The sequence below is a fragment of the Achroia grisella genome, unplaced genomic scaffold, assembly GCF_030625045.1.
Source record: "Achroia grisella isolate CSIRO2021 unplaced genomic scaffold, CSIRO_AGI_Agris_v1 utg2727, whole genome shotgun sequence".
Classification (NCBI taxonomy): Eukaryota; Metazoa; Arthropoda; class Insecta; order Lepidoptera; family Pyralidae; genus Achroia; species Achroia grisella.
In genome coordinates, this window is record NW_026712762.1 from 361,364 (window position 1) to 386,380 (window position 25,017).

General features: G+C 35.5%; 2 protein-coding genes across 2 annotated transcripts in view; one reads left to right on the forward strand and one right to left on the reverse strand.

Moving 5' to 3' along the window:
- Positions 1-966: 966 nt before the first annotated feature.
- Positions 967-13,463, reverse strand: LOC131843053 (ubiquitin-like modifier-activating enzyme 1). The gene is made up of 8 exons (XM_059191647.1): positions 12,559-13,463; positions 9,672-10,082; positions 8,170-8,428; positions 4,898-5,073; positions 4,449-4,670; positions 3,835-4,086; positions 2,854-3,159; positions 967-2,213 (listed from the first exon to the last, which is right to left on the reverse strand). The coding sequence occupies exons 1-8, from the start codon at positions 13,291-13,293 to the stop codon at positions 1,440-1,442; spliced, it is 3,135 nt and encodes a 1,044-aa protein (XP_059047630.1). The 5' UTR covers positions 13,294-13,463; the 3' UTR covers positions 967-1,439.
- Positions 13,464-15,261: 1,798 nt separating this feature from the next.
- Positions 15,262-25,017, forward strand: part of LOC131843059 (protein real-time-like) — a 48,864-nt gene continuing 39,108 nt past the window's right edge. The window contains exon 1 of the mRNA XM_059191653.1: positions 15,262-15,496. Coding sequence (XP_059047636.1) covers positions 15,434-15,496 — 63 coding nt within the window. The 5' untranslated portion in view covers positions 15,262-15,433. The remainder of the gene's footprint in view (positions 15,497-25,017) is intronic.

The following is a 25,017-nucleotide window of genomic DNA, read 5'->3' on the forward strand; positions in this document are numbered from 1 at the left end:
GTACAGTTTCATGATGATCGGTTCAGTAGTTTTTGCGGAAAGCGTAACAAATATCCTTATTTTTATGTATAAACATTTAGTAAGGATGATCTCCCGATATTTCGACGCCTGTTACAAGCTATCACGAGCAAAATCACGCTATGCCGTTTATAAATTGTGTACAGTAGACAGCCAAGAAAAAAAAATTTGAACAACTGTTTCTAAACTTTATTCTAAAATAAAATAATTTCGTAAATTTAATCTGTGTTCATAATGTAATGTGCACAATTTATTTTCGTATCTCCACTGCAATTTTTGGTAACTGATTTTATGAGTTTTGGCGCCGACCAACTAAAATTCTTTTTATAAGTAATATTAAATACCAGGTTGTTAATATTTTATTTTAAATTAAAAAAAACTACGGCTTTAATCACAGGGCAGTATTCAAATATGATGAGTTTAGATCGCAGTTTGATATTATAAATTATTTTTAGGACTTGTTTAATGATATTCATGTTACAATAAGCGAGAATATGGTTCTAGATTAAAAAATAAAAAATCAGTCATTAAATGCAATATCACTTAAAAATAGACTTAAGCCGGCCAAATTGTAAAGGAAATTGTGAAAAATTATGTTGATACAGAAACATAGGATACAGTTTATAAGAAATAAGCAAATTTATGTATAAAATTCTGGTTATACGAAAATTATTATGGTAAACTTACTAGCAATTTTCTAGAAAGATCTTGGGAGACCGTACCTACAATGCCAAACTCATTACGCTTACTTTTGGAAACATATTGGCCTCTCTTATATTATTAACTTGCCTTCTTTATAGAAAACTTTCCAAAGATTATTTAAGTACATGTAACTATAATATGGCTGCATTGAAGTGAGATTATATTGTAATATTTTTGTTCAAACAATTTTGTAAGCTAATAAATATAATTTAAAACAATGTGCGGTGTTTCATTGAAACAACGGAGTGCTCAAATTTTATTTATTTCTTTCCATATACAGACCCATCTGATTTGAACATAAAAATATCCGATAATTTGGTATAAAATGAATTAGACGTTCACGAAAATATAATCTAGCGCGTATGTCGTGTGGGGTGAGCAAATTATACTACCATAAATATATATGAATATCGAAGGGAGAAGCGTGTTCTAAAGCACAAAACAAAACGTCACACAGTCAACACTATCACTGTACACTGGCGTCCAGACGGATGGCCCACTCACGTCACGAGCGACAATATAAAACAATTTTACACCTATCCGCGTCAACAATCTCATTAAAAAATACCCTTTATTGCGTAATTCGTGTAGGACCATTACGTGGAATGGCAACTATTATGCCTTAAATGCGTAAAATGCACCAGACCGGACGTCGCCACGTCGCCGAATTGAATACTATAAGAAATTTTGGCTCGTGAATTCGTGGTAACGTTCTTCTATTAAGGCAGAGTGTACTTCACGTAGGGCACCTCCACGTCGTTGCCGTCGTCGTCGTTGCAGCACAACTCGAAGACCAGCGCTCTCACGTGCGGCTCCAGCTTCTTTTTAGACACCTTGGTGACCACCTCGGACATGGGCAGGTTCAGTCTCTCCTGGCGCTTCGCTTTCGGCATGAAGAACGAGTACAACATGCAAACACCCTGCGATAACATTGTGATCTCGAGTTTGTGCTCGTTTTTGAAGTAATCTAGGAACTGTTGCAGTGTTATTTCGCCTTTCACTTCGAATCTGTCCCATAGGGTCCATTTCTTGTCGTAATACGTGTTGGTGGGAGCAGCGACGGGCTCGGAGAAGCCGAAGAAGGGCAATGCTAGGTTTACGAAGCCATTCTTGAAAATGTCCAATGTGTTGAAGCCTTGGGCGAGTTTGTACAGTTCTAGGCAGACGAGGCCGGCCACGACTGACGTTGTGGTGGCGATAGCTGGGATGATCTTCCCTGCGATCAGTTTGGAGCGATGCCTGTCTGCTGGAGGTATCTTGTAATTAGCCGCTCGGAGATTGGATGCGGCGACTATGAAGTCCATATGGAAGTTGGTATCATCGTCCTTCTCGAAGTCGAGCGGCGTGATCTTGAGGTTGTCTAGTTTCCCGGGCGGCGGCAGCTCGCCGATGATGTTCTTCACCCTGTCCTGGTCCATCTCGTCGTTGTTCTGCTGCAGTTGGGCGTCAGTCACCGCAATCTTTATACCGGATTTTGGACTGAACTCTGGCACCTGAAATTTTTATTATAATATTTTCTTAACTTTTTCAATATATCATTTAAAACAAAGTTAAATTTTTGGTTGTATTGCTGTGTTGCAATATTTTCTAATTTAACATTTCAGACAGAGAGGGAGGACAGTCCGTATTTTAGTTTTTAAACTGACATGCAGTTTCGAAATCTGCTTCTTGCATTTAAATAGATATCTATGGACTCTATGGTCTCTACACTTATAAATAAAGCATAATTTGTAAAAAGCTTAAAAAGGGTAAATACCCTTAAAAAAACTTTTAAAGCAAAGCAAGCTTCTACATAAGCAAAGGATAACATGGGCAGTATTTAGTTCATAGTTAATGGTGAGTAGCTAATTAAACGAAATTAATCTTAATGAAATTTGATTTCAATTGTATCTTAAGGATATACAAATAGCAGACGAACTCTAACTCTAACTCTAACGAACTAAGAGCAACACACAAGTTTCTTGCTCGTTCTTCTTGTGATGAGACAGCTTTCCGAACGAGTGGTAGATAAAAAACAAATAGTTATGACTATTCAAAAGTGCTTAAATTAAGTTTATTTGAATAAATGATTTTCTATTCTATTCTATTCTATTCTATTCACTGGTAACAAGTAGTATAGTATAAAATTATTACCTGCACACTAGTGGCGATTCGCGCGATATATTCCCGGTCGACACAATTAGGTAGCCCATACACGGTGGCCCTCAGATTGGCGGCCGCCACCACATAGTCGACGTGCAGCTCGTCGGTGGGGTCGAACTCGAGCGGCGCGGGGCACCGCTTGGGGCCCGACCAGAACGGGGCGCCGCTCGTGGTCAGCTGGTCCGGCGGGAAGTTGTACAGCAGCTGCTTGATCTGGTTCGAGTACTGCGCCTCCCAGTGGAGACGGCCCCAAGTTACGCAGTCGGCGAAGTTCAGTGGCCGCTCATTGATTGCGTGCTGAAATTTTGTATGTATACTCATGTAATAATAATAATAATCTCAGGTAAATTCACACAGCGCCATCTAGACCCAAGTTAAGATAGCTAAAGCTTGTCTTATGGGTACTAGATAACTGATTCAAATACATAGATTTTTCGTAAATGCATATTATACCCACCCATAGCACCCAGATCGACACAAACAGTCATGAATACAAAAATTTGTGCCGTGCGAGGAATCGAACCCGCGACCATCGGAAGGCGGTGTGTTAAATCACTAGACCACAGAGGCTGTCATAAAACTTTAATACTAATAAATTATACTAACAAAACAATTTCTTAAGAACCATTCCACAAGTAACATAAATAACACTGAAGTCAAGCACCATGAGCAAGCAAAATTAGAACAGTGAAAGAGGAAATTTTAAGTTTGGCAGCCAAATACAAACAACGGTTTTTCCATCACCCTAACGAATTTGCTCGATAATTCACTGTGGAACTGTATGTGAGACAATCATAAAGCAATCATATCCTGGAGCTAGGAGACCGGTAGTAGCTCCAGGCTGCAGATGAGTTAACATTTCCAATGGGAAACAACTTATGACAGCATCACTGAACGGATTCGCTCATAGTCTTATTGCTAATATGCTCAGAAAAAAAATGTATATGAATATTTAATTAGTTAAGCACTAACCCGAACACTCTCGATAGCATCAAGCGGCTGGCTACCGGGGAGCTTCATGGTCCTCTCCAGGAAGTGAGGGTCACGTAAATACTGCGCAGCGTGCTCCGCCGCCTGCCGGAACAGACCCTCGAACTCGTCGCGCGCCCACTGCAGCGTGTGCTCGATCGCGTTCGGGAAGTTCTTCAGGGTGCAAATGGGGATGCTCTTCTCGGGCGGATCCTGGGATGAACTGTACGACTCTGTCAGGAAGGGTACTACGACCTGCAAATAATATAAACAAATTATTTTAGGGCGATATAAATCAAATCAGAAATGATTATTCTTCACTCATGAACATCAAGTTTTATGCATTCATATTATTCTTCCAACCAGTTCAGTATACAGATTCAATTGAGAAAAGAAGTTTAAAGCCAGTATTAAGTGATATGATGATCACCACGTTATGACCTTACAAATTACTGGTCAAATTCTAACCGTTAGTGGACCCATATTTTGACAAGTGTTTCACCTCTAAGAGGCATCAACGATGAATAGAGTTTGAATCTCTTTTGAAAGCCTAGTCTTGACTATTCGGCAACCAGACTATGTCAGGTCATCATTTAAGATATTGTTATTACTGTTACCTGCGTGTTACCCTTGGTGCCTAGGGTGCCGCTCTCCAGCAGTGGTTTCCTGTAGTACACACACCGGCGGTCCATGTAAATTCGAGCGTCGACATTATCCAGCGCGTTAGCGACGCCGTCCAGTGCCTCGAAGAACTGGTCATCATACACTGACTCCGTCTCCGGACACACTCGGTTCTCTTGAGCGATCACGTTCACCGATGGATTCATTTGTTTGATTGCCTGCAACGTGAAGCAAATAGAAATAATGTTTACTTAACATAAAAAAAAAACTTAACTTATTGCTGCATCTTGTGTTGGTAATCCTTAGAAATAAATAAATAAGTGTGCGAAATTTCATATTACATACATACGCGGCAGTTATCACTGACCCTCTGATGGACCATCTACTATCCATCAGATGGCCCATAAGCTTGTTTGCCATTCAAATGTCATAAAAAAAAGATTACCTTAGCAGCAGTGCTGGATTTCGGTTTCTGCACGTCATAGGGCCTGAACAGGAACTGCCGGTTGAGGTTGGACTTCTCGATGAGGTCCATGTCGGTGACCGTGATGGCCCCACCGTCAGCGCCCACTCCAATCATTGCGAAGTTCTTTAGCAGCTCGCAGCCGATTGCACCAGCGCCTGGAGTAATAATAATAGAATAAAATAGAATAGAAAATCATTTATTCAAATAAACTTACATTGAACCACTTTTGTATAGTCATCACATTTTTTTTAATCTACCGCTCATTCGGAAAGCTGTCTCATCACAAGAGGAACGAGCAGGAAACCTGTGTATTGCTCTTATGAATAATTTTATTGTTACTTTACATTTTAAGTTGAAGTGTGTGAATACAAACTACCAATTAGCACTAATTCAATTAAATACTCAAATAGAAAATATATTAAATATACAACCAACTGGTTAAACAACTAATTTAATCTCAGGACAATTCACACAGCGCCCTCTAGACCCAAGTTAAGCTAACTAAAGCTTGTGTTATGGGTACTACATAACTGATACATATACATAGATATATTTTTTTTCGTAAATAAATACACATTATACATAGAAAACATCCAGACTGATACAAACAATCATACTCATGAATATAAATATTTGTGCCGTGCGAGGAATCGAACACGCGACCATCGGAAGTAAGGCGTGTGCTAAACCGCTATACCTAGTTTAAACAGGATAATCGATCGTCATTAATGTTATTTAGTTTCAAGGTGAGAAGGTTTTTATATTGTAACTAACGATTACTTGAATAACGAGCGTGCATGGCAATAATTGTTCATGCACGGGGTTTTAATTACATGTTACACATAGACCTATATAAGTAAATAAACTGGCTTTAAAAAATAGTAAGAAATTCAATAGAGTTTCTTGCCAGTTCTTCTCAATTGAATCCATGCACTGAACTGGACGGCTGGGAAAAAAATTGACCTTCCTAAGCGGCTAAAATGTCCTACATGAATAAATGATTCCAATAAAATTGTGTTGCCATATAAATTAATATCAATATTAAAATATAGATGGTGATAGAAGGGTATAAATTTAGGAATGTGTGTCAAATACACACATTCCTTAAATAATTTCAAATTTTTCAATAATTCTAAACTTCTTTTAGAAATTTTGCCTAAAAAATAAAATTGGTTTAGGCCACGCTTATCACTGAGAGATATAAAAATAGAATATCTTAGACACGAGAATTATACATAAGAAAGATAATATGCTGTGGCAACTGGCCTGGAATTATTAATAAATGTTAATAATGATATCCCTAGACTAGAAGTATGTCCTTTCTAAGGGTCTAGAATTGAAGTTCCCAAACTTATTTGTGTCATAGACTCCTTGCCATATTTTTCAGTTTTAGGTAGACCCCTATTCTTTCTTATTGATTTTTTGTAAATTTCTAACTGTAGTAAAGTTTAGTGTTAAAAACAAAGTAAAAACAACAAGATGACCGTTGTCGTAGACCCCTTGCAGTTTGTCATAGACCCCTGGGGGTCGATATAGACCACTTTGGGAATCATAGGTCCAGACTATGTGTTTTCCATATTACGCTTAAATCGGTTCAGTAGATTAGACGCGAAATCGCGACAGACGTACTCACAGAGTTACTTTCGCATTTATAATATTAAGATAACTGATACAAATACAAATATTTTTTTTCGTAAATACATACTTAATATACATAGAAAACACCCAGACCGACACAAACAATCATAATATATTTATATATATATGTAGACCATGATCCTCGTCAATATCTTACTACTACTTACTAGAGTTACTTTCGTATTTATAATATTACATAATATTTACCTGTTGACTGATACTATGAAATCATCAGCTTAATGAATCATTAAACGAGTTTGTTCTGAGCAGAGTGACTTAGCGTGTAGGTCAATGACTCAATGGAGGTTGACGACATTTTTATCGCCAGAAGAGTAATTCATTTTTTTCTTAATAGATTATGAAATGGTGCACCCGCTTGCGCTAACGGTATACATATAAATAAAATTGGAGTGTCTGTTTGTAATATATAAAATAACCGTTTTTTACATACACCAAAATTACACATACAACAACAACATACAACATTTTTTACTATTTTTGTTTGTCTATCTGTCTGTCTGTTTGTTCCGGCTAAACTCTGAAATGGTTGAACTGATTTTGACGGGACTTTCATTGGCAGGTAGCTAACATAACAAAGACTAACTCAGGCCAACTTTTATTTTAGAAAAAATATCTAAACAACATTTTTGTTAAATTCCACCCGAACGAAGTCGCGGGTACAGCTAATATGATATATAGATGTGAAAACTACTCTTCACGTCACGACTCATCAGATATAAATCTACCTTCACAAACATCTACCCCACACTTAGACTAAGATATTTCAACGTAAATTATTCATTTATAGATAAGAAAATGTATAATAGTAATAAAATTGATATGACACTAGCAAAAGCATTGTATTGTTAGTAACTAAATTCTTTGTAATTTAGTATATTGGATAAGAACGTTTGATTCAGTACAGAATTAGATAGCTTTTGATTTATATTACAAGTACTTAAATATAAGTATATTTGAATAAAGAATTTTCTATTCTGTTCTATTTATGATAATATAAAGAGAGAAAGAGATAAAACTGAGAAAGGACATAGCCTATAAAAGGACTGTAAGGTATTGAAAGAGTACATAAAAGTTCGTTTGGAAGTATTTTAACTTTTAATTCTAGAAGCTTAAACTTAATTTTTAGGCTGTTGATTAAATACAAATAAATATGACATTCACAGTTTGTAGAAAAATTACGCTAAGGAGAAATAAAATAGGGGATGAAAATTTATATGGAAAATCATTATTTATGAAGCTAGGACGATGAAATCTTTTTCTTTACCGTTTTTGGATTAGAGTATTGAATATTTTTTTGATTATTTGGTCCAGGTCACTTTAACACGAGTACGAAGTCGCGGGAACAGCTATTATATTATATTTTATATTATTTATTTATATTCTGCAAAAATTTTAACATAAGCAATAAAAAATAAATAAAATTAATTGCATATTGAAGTATATATATATATGGATTTTTAAACAAATGTTTATGTCTGTTTCAAACGGACATACCTATGTACTGTTCACGTATATATGGTGAACGCTACAGTTGCCATTTACCATCAGACGTACTGTTACTCAGTTTGTATGTAGTCATAAAAAAAACTCACCAACAATAAAGTACTTCAGTTCCCCAATCTTCTTCTGAAAATCTCGTCCGAAAACTGCAACCTGACCATCATATCTTGATCCTATGGGCTTGCAGGATTCTTCGGTCAGTCCTGATCTATCCTTGGGAAGGCACTCAATGGCATCCAGGTACAGCCACTGGACGATGGGATGGAACTTGCCGGAGCAGGCCTTCATCACCTCCTGGGCCACCACACCACCGATTGCTGCGTTCATTGGATTCAAATCCCCGGATGAAACCTGAATATGAGCAGATGAGATTTTTTTTTAAATACAATAGTTGCAGCCGCGACTTCGTCCGCGTGGAATTTAACTTCATTTTGCTAAAATAAAAGATTTTTTTCTAAAATAAAAGTAGCCTAAGTTACTCTTTATTACATCAACTACCTGCCAATAAAAGTCCCGTCAAAATCGGTTCAGCCATTTCAAAGATTAGCTGGAACAAACAGACAGACAGACAAACAATTGAAAAAAATGTTATTTTGGTATATGTACCGTATTTATATTCATATGCATGTAGTAAAAAATGATTACTTCAATATTACAAACAGACACTCCAATTTTATTTATATGTATAGAGTATAGATAACCATATCTACAACTACAGGCAGTCCTCGTACTTACGGCATGTTTTTTTTTTGTGGATGATAATGGAATGGTGCACCCGCCTGCGCTAACGGTTTACGCTGGCGGGGCACCAGTGGAGGATGATAAGATGAGAATGAGGTCAGGTCAGTTAGCCCATCGTGACAAATTCACCAAGAATTTATCACGATGGTTTCCAGGGGGAACCGCGTGGAACTTACGGCATGTTAGGTTCTCAAAAATATGCGACGAAAATCGAAACCACGTGAGTCGTCATATTTTTTCATATGTTTACATGTAAAACTCAAGGGTATGTAAATCCACACGGACTCGGAATTAAAAAAAAATCTGCATTTATAACAAAGGATAAAGGACGTAAGTCGAGGCCTGTATGTTGTTTTATAAAAATGGTAGACAAGAAAAAATGGCCCACTTGATTGAAAGCAACGCAAAGCAATCTTCGCAGATAGACTCTGCTTACAATATGCTTTTAATAAAGAAACTTAAACCAACAGACAGACAGATAAAAAAACAACTTTTTGGTTTAAATACCGTATTCTTATTACTTTCATATTTACATTTAGCGAGAATCTGTTAATTTCGCCTAAAGGTTTATGTTGGCGGGGCACTAGTGGAGGATGATAAGGTGAGCATGAGATCAGGTCAGTTGACCAGTTTCCAGAAGGTACCGTGTGGAAGTCAACCTGATATACATGGTATATTGCTAGCAATGGATCCATTAGTCCACGTCAATAACAATTCAGAGTTACCCAGATATCTCGCAACTCCTCAATTTTATCGATTTTTTACTACCTTTCTATATCAAGAGACTTAATTCTATTAGTAATTGCTGAATTCCATATTAATGTAAATATTATATAATAATTAAACGACTGACCTTACTGAAAGTTTCCAAGAGATCTGTATTCAATTCTATTTCACCATCCTTGAAGATTTCCTGGTCTGTTAATATAGATTTTGCATAATTAAGAAACTTGGCTGCATCAGCACTATTCCAGGGCTTCGGGAGACCACCTTCACTCTCCTGGTACTTATGGAGAGCTGCAAATGCCACATGCAGCTGTTGGGGGTAATCAAACTTTCCAAAGTCGGTGATCACAAACTCTGGGCTCTTGAAGGATTCTTTCAGAGGTTTGAAGTGGAGTTTTTTGGGCATCTTGACTTGTGTAACGATACCACCTCTTTCGTACTTGGAGAAGCTGGTTGTATCACCGATACTGAAGGTGTATGGGCCGAGAACTTTTATCTTTCTCGCCTCACAACCATTCAGTTCAGTCATCCCTTGGATCTAAAACAAGAAATTTAATAAATAAGAAATATGATAAGAATAATAAAAAATCTATATTTAATAAACATGAACAAACTCTTTTTGAAAAGAATAAGAGTTGAGTTTCTTATCAGTTATTCTTAGCTTGAAAACACTCTGAAATCTATTATTTGATTTGATATAATAAGAGTCTGCAACAGACCTACATGAGTAAACATCTTTTGATTTTTTGTTAAAAAAAAACTATTATGGCAAAAAGGAGTAAGTCTTGAGCTTTATTCTCTTATTATAAAAAAAAAATGTTTTGAATATTTTGGATAAAAAGTATTCTCTTAATTTATGCATTTTAATTATAAACTAACATTTTTAGAACTGTTACTTTTGCCAGCGGCTTCACTCGAGTACCCTTAGGGGTGGAATTTTAAAATTGACAGTTTCATCCCCTTGGGGTAGAATTAATAAAAATCCTTTCTGCATGCCAAATTTCAGCCTGATCCATCCAGTGGTTAGGGCTGTGCGTTGATAGATCACTATGTCAGTCACCTTTGAGTTATATATATATATATATATATAGATATTGTACTTGTGGTATTTAGAAATATTCATTCTGGTTTTCTGTCCAGCCTGTCTGTACTACATTTGGTAAAAAACACATGTACACTCAGTACATGTGTTTTCTACCAAATTTAGTATCTCCTAACATATATATTACAACAATATTACTAAATAGATAATTAGAAAATTATTATGCATCATCCCTATAGTAAGTATTACTGATATTTCACCAGTGGTCTAGCTGTTTGGAATGCTAAACCACTAGACTTCTGATGGTCATAGGTTTGATTTGAGTATCATTGTTTATAAAAATAATAATAATGTTATTCAAATATACAAACTATAAAAACAAATTTGGAATGCAGACTCGCTCACAATAAGAATGAGCTTCTTGCTCATTCTTGTGATGAGTGTTGCATGATGCTCTTTTGTTTGTCAGATCAGTCTGGGTGTTTTCTGTGTCTATTAATGATGTATTTAAACAAAATGTGTCTATATAATAATCATAACATGGGTACTAGTCGTCATAACAGATGTCTAGTACCCATAACACAAGCTCAGTAAATCTGTCCCAAGATATTATGCTATATAAGATAATAATAATATATATTTTTTTTATATTTGATATCTTGCAATCAGTCACATGGACTATAAGCAGATGTGGTGTTCCATATGTAACAGGTAGAGTGCCACTCTCAGTAGAACAGCTCCTCGCTCTTAAAAAGTCAGTCCTGTCTGAGTATCTTGGTCAAATATATCACGCCTTTTCTTTAATCGACGCAAGTTTTCAGGTATTGTAAGTTGCCCAGCGAATTTATTTGGGTGCCTGTGTAGTCGTGATTTGTATTTGTTGCTGTAGTCATTAATTACATCCTTAACCTTGGGAATATCAAGTAGTTTGTGGATCTCAGTTGTTTTTATAAACCATGGTGCATCCGAAAGTTGTTTCAATATATAGTTTTGAACTCGTTGTATTGTCATAATACAGTAAGTACAATAATATCTTATATAATAATAAGATATAAGATATTATTGTACTTACTGTAGAGAGTAAATGATTTTTATTTATTATATTGCAGTTTCATATCTTTTAGGCATTATGAGCCATTGTAAACAAAGTGGCTACCTTTGATTATCATTACAAAGGAATTGAATTGGTTTTAGATAATTTATTTAGGTTACTTATGATAAATGACTTAAAAAACCTTTATTGTGTACTTTTATATTATATTTATTTTTGTTACATATGTAAGTTGTTCATATTATTATTACAAAACTATTACAGATTGTAATAATTGTAACAATTTATATATGAAAAAATTGTAATTAAAAATGCATAATAGACTTCTTTATTTACAACCATCTGTGCCTGTGGTCTCCACCCCTTTAATTTCATAAAAAAATACAGCCTATATGTTACTCTGATGCATATGCTATATTACTGTAAAGTTTATCAAAATCTGTTCAGTAGTTTTGACATAAAAGTGTAACAGACATAGCTCACAAACTTTTGCATTTATAATGTTATTAAGATTAAGATTTATGATTTGTGTCATTGAATTAAAAATTGCTTATAAAACAAATAGTTTATACCCTTTTCTTGAAACAATAACAGTTGGTTACAGTATAAGTTTTAATATAAACTAGTAATAATCTGTTAATTCATTTTTTTTAATATATAATATTGACAAATTATTTAAATAAGAGAAAAACCAAATACAGATATAGAGTTTTGCATTTATAATAATACTAGCTCTGCCTGCGGTTTCATCCGGGTGAAATTTATAGCCTATGTGTTATTCTGATGTATAAGTTATGTTATTGTAAAATTTGACTAAAATTTCCTGTAGTTTTTGCATGAAAGAGTAACAAACATCCATTTAACCATCCATACTCACAAACTTCCGCATTTATAATATAAGTAACATATAAACACACAAACCTCACTAAACGTGACATAGTCTCCATCCTCAAGACCATGACGAGTGTCATCCAGGCATGTGACTACTGCTTCATACTCGTGTGTAATGTCCGCCACCATAGCAGAAACTGGGTTCTCGCCTGTTACGTCAACCACCGAGAACTCGGGGCCAAAATCGCAGAACACTTGAGAGAACAGACCTCTTGTGTCTGCAATGATCAAGGCAATATTTTTGGCGTGCGTAATGGCCGCCACGCGCTCCTGCTCTGCCTGCGACGCCCCCGTCAGCACCACAACACTAAATTTACTGAGGAACTCCTCAGTCAGAGGCCCCGTGTGGGCGGTAGTGGGCACATAGTGATTCAGTTCTGATAACTGCTCGCAGGACGCCAGAGCACGATTCTGCCCAATGGTTTTCTCGGACAAGTAAAACTGAGAGGACAGGTCGGCGACTGTGCACGTCCGCTCATCATGTAAAGTGACCGACTTCACACCACCCAATATCACGTTTTTAGCAACCTCAACACCGAGACCACCGAGCCCTGACACCAACACGTCCGAGTTGGCCATCCGCCGCATAGCATCGTGTCCCAGCACGTACAACTGTCGCGAATACAAGCTCTCGTCGATTTCATCTTCCACACGCGTTCCATTGTTCGCCATTGCAGAGGAATTGGAACGGGATTCTCCTGTGTTTAGCTTCCGCTTTTTCGCCGGGGGGTCAACGGAATTATCGGCGACTTCAGCACTAGACATCGGGCACGAACGCGCACAATTTTGCCAGAATTTTGCTTTGCGTTTCAACGAGACAATGAAATTTAGTCTTCAGACGATGGACATTCGCGTTTAGTATTCGTGGTCGTCAAGCTCGCTTACTCACTGTCTTGAAGTTAGCAACAAGCAACGTAGAAAATAGTCTGCGGAAGTGATTTACAAATTCAATATTTTTGTTCTAAATTCTTCATAAAATCATTTTAGGATAAAACCAAAAATATTTATATCGAATTAATTTGACAATTTTGAATTTTATAACCAAAATTAGTGTTGATTTCAAAAGTCCTGTTAATAAATATTTTACTTTTGACTACAAACCCCTGCTGTGTTGCTATTTCCAATAATAGTTCCCTGTTTGTATTATTTTACGTGGCAAAAATATAGGTTTCTATGTGATCTTATTTGAATATAACATTGTTAATTGTTGTATAGAATAAAATACTAATAATCTTTATTTCAATAAATTTAAACTAAGCATTTGTATGTTATGTTTTGTTTCCACTTATATATAGAAGAAGACTCATGACAAGAAGAACGAACAAGAAACTTGCGTATTATTTAGTTACTTTTGAGCACTATTTTGGGAAATTATATTAATCATCTTTATTTATTTCAAACAAAAACTAATACAATTGCTACCCATACAATAATAAAATTTAAAAGTAATGAAGGAGACAAAACGGTCTATAACTCAGAGGGGGTAGTGAGTCCACCTGCACCTCTCTGCTATTCTATTATAGTCTTTACCAGTAAATTAATACAATAGAGATCGACTAGAGTATTAGGTATTTGGATTATTAGGAGAATTAGGTGAGTGTATTTTGGTAAAAGGATAGTAGAAACCACCGGATAGTGTTATTTGCATCTTGGATCCGTAAATGTGTAATTCAATGTAATTTCATTTGTTTCAAGAACGGAAAACACGGAATCATATATCTATTAGCTGATTGGCGGATTAAGCAAGCCAACACGGGGCTTTTAGCAAATTATTTTAAAGGACCCATATTGTTCGGAATTCAAATTTAAAGATTTTGTTTTTAAAAAATATTGCTTACATTTTAAATTGGTTTAAATTTTGTGTAAACCAAAAATGCATGTCTTTATGTGCAGAAAACTATTGCATCTACTCTTATAACTATATACAATAAATCAATACAAAAATGAGTAAAATAAAATGGTATATTTTCTTGTGTCACAAATTAACAAATCAAATTATTACATTATTTTTAAAGTAAAAAGAGTGGCCTCTAAGTGGCTAGCAATAAACTATGGAGTCCACAACATCTTTCAATATTTCTTTTATTATTCAGAGCATATAAAAACATTGCAATGGATTTCTACATTAATATCTATGTCTTTTATTTGCCATTTTTTATATATCTATATATATTTTTTAAGAACAATTTCTTTTACGGAGTAGGCAGAAAGAACCGAATGCCACTGACTTTTATCCTATGTATGCGATGCATCTCTATATACTTAGTGATAGTCTTTACACATAGTTCATGCTTTATTCACATTGATAATTACCCTCATGCGAGCAAGCCGGTTCTATAGGCTTATAATTCCTCTGTCAGAAAATACACGATGAATAACATCCTTTTATGTTCTCCTAAAAATGCATTTAATACGTAAGTAGATGAATACAAATATTGGATATCGGGTAAAATATCGGATCCATCTACTTCTGTATTGTATAAATTTTTTAATATGTACACAATTTTAATAAATTAATATGAAAATAATTATGTGATTCAATTTTTCCATTTTCACAAGAACATGGAAAAATTGAATCACATATTACAACACAGCCAAAATGTCAGATTTGACATTCATCATGAATTTGTGGTAAACTTCAGTTCAGTGGTCTGACTGAGCTGTCAGAAGTGTCACAGCAAACAATCCATTTTGTTTGTATTTGTGTATATATATATTGTTCCTTCAATCTCATTTCAAGTTCGAAACGACGTCTTTCAGTACGTTTTGACGTCAGGATATTTTGTTGTCATACGGTATCGGGAGTGAAAGCTTTTGCAGCATGCCTGTTGTGTGAAATAGTGTTTGTCAAGGATAATTCTATCCTTTTTAATTTATATTGTTGACTGCAAGTGACTGTATAAAAATGGTTCAGGATTACGTGTCTCCTGTAAGGGTACACAAGTACTCCTTCGAAATGGTGATGGCTGTAAGTGTTATGAATTATTATACTATTGTTCTGTGAGCGTGTTGATGTCGAAATTATTGTGACACTAGTCCACGCAGGTTTATAATACGAACTATGGACCTTCAGTTTTATGTTACGGCCTCTAAAGATACATAATTTTGAATAAGTATTTCTTCTTTGTTCATTTATATTTACATGTTAAATATTCGTATGTCAAACCAATACGTTTATAAATAAATAATAATAATTTTTAAATTAAACACATTTCTGGCATTAAAAACAATATCTTCAAGGCTTTCTTAATATTTGATTAATGATATAAATTAGGTTTAATTTACTTGTTATAGTGTCTATATAATATTCAAACAGAGAAATTTAATTTTATAAATTGGATTTACTTAAAAATAATTTAACTAGAAATATGTATGAAGATTTCAGTAGTAAGCACTTTAAAAGTTTCAGTTACTTTTTTACTATTTAGCTATTACAAAATACATCCAATAATTTAAAATTTATAAAGTTATGTAACACTATAATATTTGCATTATAAATGTTTTGTAGTATTATTAAGATGGAAAAATGCAGTATTACTTATCAAATATAATATTTGATGAAAACCTAATTATAACCAGAAGATTATGCAAAAGTATGTATTCCAGTAGAGAAATACCATTTATTTGTCTACTGGTCTGGGTTTAAAGTCTAAAAGTAGTTTAATTATATAGTAGTTAAGTCTATCTCCATCACAACTAATGTCATATTTTGTGATAATTGGTTGAACAATTAAAACATAATATATAATAACACAATCACATTTATCATTTAACAATATGATAATGTTACAAACTATTTATAGTACAGAATAGTAATTAAAATCAGGCAAATATACTTAACTAGCTGACCTATGCTTCCTCTGCATCACACTTACCTAATTTACATAATATCTAAAGTAAAGCTTCAACAAAATCTGTTCAGTAGTTTCTGTGTGAAAGAGTAACAAACATCCATCCATACTCACAAACTTTCGCATTTATAATATTAATAAGTTTAGAACAGTGATTCCCAAAGTTGTCTATATTGACCCCCAGGGGTTTATGACAAACTGCAAGGGGTCTACGACAGTGGTCATCTTGTTGTTTTTACTTTATGTTTTTAACACTAAACTTTACTCATCATCTGCTTCTTCCTTATCCCATTTATTCGTGGTCGGCGTAATATGTTTTTCGCTTCCATTCATCCCTGTTCGCAGTCATTGCGTTATTTACTTCTTTTCTTACCATATCATCTTTCACACAGTCCATCCATCTCTTTTCTCACACTAAACTTTACTACAGTTAGAAATTTACAAAAAATCAATACCATGCTGATACCAGTGGAGATTGATAAGATGAGCTAACTGACCAAATGTCAGTCTTTTTGTTTTTACGAATCTCTGGAATGGCTGGACCTATTTTGATGGGACTTTTACTGAACTAATAACTGATACTAAAAGAGTTAGCCCTTCTGGTAAATGACAATTTACCACATGGTTCCCCCATGTGGAAGTCAACCTAATAGGGTACTGGGTACTAGCAATAGGGTTATTAGTCCACATTACTAACAATCCACTTCCTCCAGTGACCTAAATATATAAAAACTGAGTAAAGTTGGGTAGTCACTCCTATTCCTTAATTATTATAATTATATGTTGAATAACAATAATAAATCATGTTATTATCACAATTCTTATTAAATAAATGAGTAAAGTATAAACATTATGACAATAAACAAGGATAAAAAAATACCAAATAAAAAAGTTGTTGAACAGATTTTAACTATATATATATGTTATGTTATATAGGTATATGAATATTACATGATTGTTTTTCAGGGTAGATTTGACATATCATAAGAGTCTGTAATAGACCTACATGAATAAAGATATTGTGAATTTGAATTTGAAATATAATTTTGAATTGACTATTGATCTAATAAAACTGAGTTGTGGGTATTATTTAATTTTATTCTATGTAACGATAAAAAGTAGTAGTTTTTATCTTTACATAGAATAAAGTTAAAGGCATTTAAATAATCTTAATATTATAAAACTTTTTGCATAGTCATATTTTTTTATTCTACAATTCTCTCTAACTCATTCATCACAAGAAGGATGAGCAAGAAACTTGTTGCTCTTTTAAATAAATGTTGTTCGAAGTAAATACACATTAACAAGGATTAGGCATGTGGCAGTGAACATATAAACCGCTACACACTCCATCTTTGTGTAATCAGATAATGCATGCAATTTTATATCTCATATTTATATTAAATTAATTAGTAGAAGTCATCAAGTTCAGTTGGACAAAATGTTATCACGGGGCGCCTCAAATCTGTCGTAAAATTATCCGATTTCTAGAGGTCATTAGACCCCGAACGGAAACTGTAAACTTATTGCGGCTGAATGTTAACGTAGCATTCTGCTACGTTTACATTCAGCCGCTTTCCCTGCCACTCGCGCTGCCGGAAATATTGCCGGGCGACAACTGAGCGAGAGGGCTGAATGTAAAAACACGCCACTCGCGCTGCCAGTCCTTTGACTCGCGCACGAAAAACCAACAATCGAGGGAGCGCCGGGCAGCTCGAGTAGCAGCGCCAATGGCATGGGAAGTGTTTCCACTCGTGTTTACAGTCTCGCGCTGCCTTCCTTCGCACTTCCCTGCCTACTCGTGCTGAGTGTAAATTGGGCATAAGAATAAGTGGCGGTGTTGATACTCACAGTATTATCCAGCGCTGCTCACTTCCCTGCCCACTTGTGCTGAGTGTAAATTGGGCATAAGAATAAGTGTACTTAGAGTATTATCCATGTATACGCTCGGCATCCTACTGCGGCTGCAATATGTGCAGGCTGTGGTCTGTGGGCGCATTGCTGTTCCTCGCACTCTTTTTAAATAAGAACGATAACCCAAAATAAAAACTGGTTTCATAATATATGTTATTCTTTTATTTCTTTATCTTCTGTTGTGATTAATATTTCATTGGATGATGATATTAACTACTTCAGCCGTGATTTGTTACTGCAAAAACATATACGTTCAGAATTCTCTGGCTGTTTGGTTAAGAGGACTGTTAGTAATATGACTGATGATTTCCTTGCTAGCAATAAGTCGTTAGCGCAGGTACACCATTCGATTTTTTATTGGGGGTTTTAGGCTATTGTCAGGTGCTACGACCTGCATAGATCTATTGTGCTCGTCCTTTTTGAAAGATCACTACCTAGACCTGTCAGGGACAAAAATTGAAGGATATTCTTAGGAGCGATGGCTTTTATCTCCTCAGGATAGAGTGTATTCTTTCTAAAGGAGATTTTTCGTTTATGCATGAGCAGGTTTCAACCATGGATGTATACGACCTGCTTAGACCTATTGTGCTCGTCCTTTTTGAAAGATCACTACCTAGACCCCCAGGGACAAAAATTGAAGGGTACTCTTAGGAGCGATGGCTTTTATCTCCTCAGGATAGAGTATATATTCCAAAGGAGATATTTCATTTATGCAAGAGCGGGTTTCCACCATGGATGTAGACCTGCATAGATCTATTGTGCTCGTCCTTTTTGAAAGATCACTACCTAGACCTGTCAGGGACAAGAATTGAAGGATATTCTTAGGAGCGATGGCTTTTATCTCCTCAGGATAGAGTGTATATATTCCAAAGGAGATATTTCATTTACGCAAGAGCGGGCCTTAATCACATGGATGTAGGTATAGTTGCAGTTCTTCTTCTGCTTGACAGAATCTGCAGATTGCTGTTAAGCTAAAGCCTAATTTCGCTATGTATTTATTAAATTTGCAGTGTCCAGTGAGGGCTCTAGTCCAGATGCATATATACCATTCGATTATAATCCATTAAAAAAAATCCTCTGTATGTTAGTCAAGCGTGTTACAGCGTTTATATTTTGTTATTAGCTGTTCCCGCGACTTCGTCCGCGTGGAATTTAACTTTATTTTCTAAATTAAAAGTAGCCTAAGTTACTCCTAGCCTACCTGCCAATAAAAGTCTTGTCAAAATCGGTCCAGCCATTTCAGAGATTAGCCGGAACAAACAGACAGACAGACAGACATAAAATTGTAAAAAATGTTATTTTGGTGTATGTACCGTATTTATATTCATATGCATGTAGTAAAAAACAATTGTTTCAATATTACAAACAGACACTCCAATTTTATTTATATGTATAGATTGCATAGCATTATGCTATTGTTATCATGCAAAGTGGTCTGTATAGTTAATATTACAACTTATCAGCAATATACATACAACCTTAGCTAATTACGTTTTTTATGTGATCACACACAAAACAAATGGTAATGATAACGTTGCAATAAAATCACATAGATTATGATGTCTATGTTTATTTTATACTTATTACAATTCATCAAGTCCCCTCTTCCGGTCGATACCCCATCTAATTCAAATGGGGATCGAAATTACGACAGCCTGACCTGAGGTTTGAACCCCTAGCGGTGCCGTCAGACTAAAGTCGTATCCGTAGTGCAGGATACGACTGGTATACCCCGTTGGCGCAGACAGATGCATCCCCCGATCGATCCCTCGTCCAGTTCAAACAGGGATTGAAATTACAAAGCCCTGAGCCGAAGTTCGAACCCCTAGTGGTGTCATCAGACTAAAGTCGTATCAGTCAGGCGGGAATTGGTCATCAGCCGCTGTAGATGTTTTTCCTTGGTTTGGAGTGCCATCTGCACTCGCCTCCTATCGTCCGGTGAAGCTGTACAGGCCAACTGCTGCTAACAGCAATAGAGTAGTCCACGAACCATTCCATATTAGTTTTTTCCAAAAAAACGGATGGCATAAATAAAGTGCCATGGCACATGATCTGAATCTCAGCTTGAAATGTATTACACATAGGCATGTGTTACACATAGGCAATACATTTCAAGCGGTTGAAATTGCGGTTACAGCTATATACATACACACACATGAATATAGTTGACCGGTAGAGAATGCCTATAGCATTAAGTCCACCTTTTGTACCATAATTTATTGGTAAATAAAGTTTTAAATCTTATATATAAAATTCTCGTGTCACAGTTTTCGTTCCCATACTCCTCCGAAACGGCTTGACCGATTCTCATTAAATTTTGTGAGCGTATTGAGTAGCTCTGAGAATCGGCCAACATCTATTTTTCATCCCCCTAAATGTTAGGGGTAGTCCACCCCTAATTTTTATTTTATTTTAAGGCAAAACAACGTTTGCCTGGACAGCTAGTCTTATATATATATATAAAATTCTCGTGTCACAATGTTAGTTACCATACTCTTCCCAAACGACTTGATCGATTTTTATGTAGTTTAATACGCATAATTAGTAGATTTGAGAATCGGCTACTATCTATTTTTCATACCCCTAAGTGGTAACGGGTATCCACCCTTAAATTTTATTTTTATTTTATTATTATTTATGATTGAAAAATACATACAACCCAAAATTTTCACCGTTCTATCACCAACCCCTATTTTTTTATAGCGTTATTAATTTATATGACAAAACAACGTTTGCCGGGACAGCTAGTAAATATATATATATGTATAATATAATATACTGAAGAACATAGTAATTTTATAGCGTGGATCCAATGTTTAGAGAACTTTGCACCCAATTTAACCTATTTTTTTCAGGCGAATCACTTTGTATCTATCACTTGGATTCTTTTTATAGTTATATTATGTTCCGTTCGGAAAGCCGGTCATTAGCCCTGCCTCTTAACAAAGAAAAATCTTGTCCAATCCATAACTGACACTTGGTAGGTCAATGGAATCTAGAACACAGTAATAATGTCTCAGTACAATTCCCACAGCGCCATCTAGTCCCAAGCTAAGCAGAGCTCGTGTTATGGGTAATAGACAACTGATAGAAATACATAGATGCGTCTATATATATATATATATATATCCCATCAATCAATGATAGCCGAGTTTAATATTATGTTATATGCCTTGATTGTTGACTTCTACGACAAAAGAAGTGAGATCTAAATGGGTGCCAAGTTATATATATATATATATCATTTCTTCTTATAACTTAGGATAATATACTGTAGCCTAAGGTCTAACTTGGCTAGATCTATAGTTGATCAGTGATCTAGACACGCGGCAGCGTGTCAAGCCGAGTTTCAAGTAAACTGGCCTGCAGCACCGTGTGTATAAACCGAACATTGGGAGCCACTTTTGACCCCCTCATAACTCAAAAACTCTTTCACATAAACCTGTCAAATTTGGTTCATATATTGAGACTTGCGAGATAAATATGTATTCCAAATTTCATAAACATATCTCAAACGGTTATTTAGATATTAACGTCCAAATATCGTCATTTTTATCACTGATCAACTATAGATCAAAATTATAACCCACTTCCAGATGACCTAGTAAGTTCAAATTTGGCATGCAGATAGGTAATTAGGTGAATATAAAAGAAAAAATGAAACTATATAACTAGGCTACAGTATATTATCCTAAGTTATAAGAAGAAATGATATTTTATATTGTTATAAATACATTTCAGGACAGACCATTGAACTTGGCACCCATTTAGATCTCACCTCTTGTCGTAGAAGTCAACAATCAAGGCATATATCATAATATTAAACTCGGCTATCATTTCACATTTATGTTTTTGATGGGATAAAAATGACGATATTTGGATGTTAATATCTAAATAACCGTTTGAGATATGTTTATGAAATTTGGAACACATATTTATCTCGCAAGTCTCAATATATGAACCAAATTTGACAGGTTTATGTGAAAGAGTTTTTGAGTTATGAGGAGGTCAAAAGTGGCTTCAAATGGTTCGTGTAAATATACACACAGTGCTGCTCGCCAGTTCTCTTACTTGAAACTCGGCTAGACACGCTACCGCGTGTCTAGATAACTCAAAGGTGACATAGTGATCTATCAACGCACAGCCCAAACCATTGAAGGATCGGGCTGAAATTTGGCATACAGGTAGATGTTATGTCGTAGGCTTCCGCTAGGAAAGGATTTTGATTAATTCTTCCCCCAAGGGGATAAAATAGGGGATGAAAATTCGTATGAAACTTTGTTCCTTTTAAACCGATCAGGCTGAGACTTTGCATGCATAAAGCTACTATAACGAAGGCATCCCCTAAGAAAGGATTTTGATAAATTCTACCCCTAAGGGGATAAATTAACACGAGCGAAGCCGCGGGCAAAAACTAGTTTTATTTATAAGACGGGTGCACTATTGCAGTATCGTCAATTAAAAAAATACTATGTCATGTTGATCTGGTCTGGTAGCCATTGTAGTTAATTCCTGATGAATTTGCCACTGGCTTACCTGGCTTTATGGTCATCCTATCATTGTCTACTGGTAACCCGCTATTATATACTTTTTTTTTATGGATGACTAGCTACTCGCCCCTGTTTCGTTTGGGTGTACATGTATTACAAAAAGAGCAACACGCAAGTTTCTTGCTCGTTCTTCTTGTGATGAGACAGTTTTCCGAACGAGCGGTAGATTAAAAAAAAATGTAATGACTATTCAAAAGTGCTTCAATGTAAGTTTATTTGAATAAATGATTTTCTATTCTATTCTATTATACATATAAACCTTCCTCTTGAATCACTCTATCTATTAAAAAAAACCGCTTAAAAATCCGTTGCGTAGTTTTAAAGATTTAAGCATACATAGGGACGGACAGACAGCAACAGCGACTTTTATACTATGTAATGATAATGGAATGGTGTACCCGCCTACGCTAACAGTTTACGCTGGCGGGGCACCAGTGGAGGATGACAAGATGAGCATGAGGTCAGGTCAGTTTGCCCATCGTGATCAAATAAACAGGAATTAACCACGATGTATTTCAGGGGGAACCGCGTGGAGGTCGACCTAATATGGTACATTGCTAGTAATAGGGACACTAGTCTCCATTAATAACAATCCCTTTACCCTTATTATATACTTTTAGCGATCCTCGCCCAATTTAAAAGTGGATCGAAATTACAACGGTCTGAGCTGAGGTTCGAATCCCTAGCGATGCCCTCAGACTAAAGTCGTATCCGTCAGACAGGAGTTGGCCTCCAGCCGCTCCGTATGTCCTTCCTTTGGTTTGGAGCGTCATCTGCACTCGCCCCCTATCGTCCGGTGAAGCTGTAAAGGCCTACAGCTTTAGAGTAGTCTGAAAACTATATTTATCTATACAAAAAAATACACAGACAGACAAGGTTTTATACTTATAATAAGTTATATGTATATGCACTACAAAGTCTCTAATAATATTATACATAAAATAGTCCTTATTGTATATAAGAATAAAGTTCAGTATCCATTGTAATGCAACACCTAAATAGGAAGGTCGCAATTTTCACTTGACCGATTGCATCAATCAATTCCATCACGACTCAGCTGGTGCTGATAAAATTTAGTTATCATTTAAGGAAAATGCACCTTAACACATCGTGTTTAGATATATTTTGGTATCTATTTTTTTGTTGTATACTTTCAAAGATTTGGGTACGGATGTAAGAGTCATTGACATTGTATTATGATTACAATATCAACAGAGCTGAGTTTAATGGGTGTATTTCACACAGCGCCATCTAGACCCAAGTTATGCTAGCTAAAGCTTGTGTTATGGGTCCTAGACAACTGATACAAATACATAGATAATTTCTTTTCGTAAATACATACATATTATACATAGAAAACACCCAGACCGATACAAACAATCATACTCATGAAAACAAATGTTTGTGCCGTGCGAGGAATCGAACCCGCGACCATTGGTCGTAAAGCGGGTGCTAGACCGCTAGACCACCGAGGTCGTCAAATAAACATTATTCAAGCACTTTTGAATAGTCATCACAATTGTTCAATATATGCATACGAGTATAAATACAGTACATACACCAAAATAACATTTTTTACAATTTTCGTCTGTCTGTTTGTTTGTTCCCACTAATCTCTGAAATGGCTGGACCGATTTTCATGGGACTTTTTTGGCAGGTAGCTGATGTAATAAGGAGTAACTTAGGCTACTTTTATTTTAGAAAAATAAAGTTAAATTCCACACGGACGAAGTCGCGGATACAGCTACTAATGTAATCTGCCACTGATTCGGAACTTTTTTAAAGTCGGCTAAAACGATAAACATGCATGGTTTTTATTTTACTTATACCACAGATAATATAATATTACATACGTATACCTACCAATATACCAAGAAATGTACAACATTGTACTAATAGTACTAATTAGGGACGAAATGTACAGAAATTCCGCGGCCCGCTTTCATGTGAGTCATATGTCTGTGAACTCGATTCCCTTGTGTACGTTTTGTTTTGTTTTACTCGGCTACTACTATTATATTATACTAGATTCAGCTCTCGAATTAGTCCGCTTGGTTATGATTGATCTAAAAGTGGTTTATTTCCTTCTCTATCTCGAATAGTAATTATATTTTTTTTGTAATTACTTCTACCACTGGACGGATCGGGCTGATATTTGGCATGCAGGTAGATGT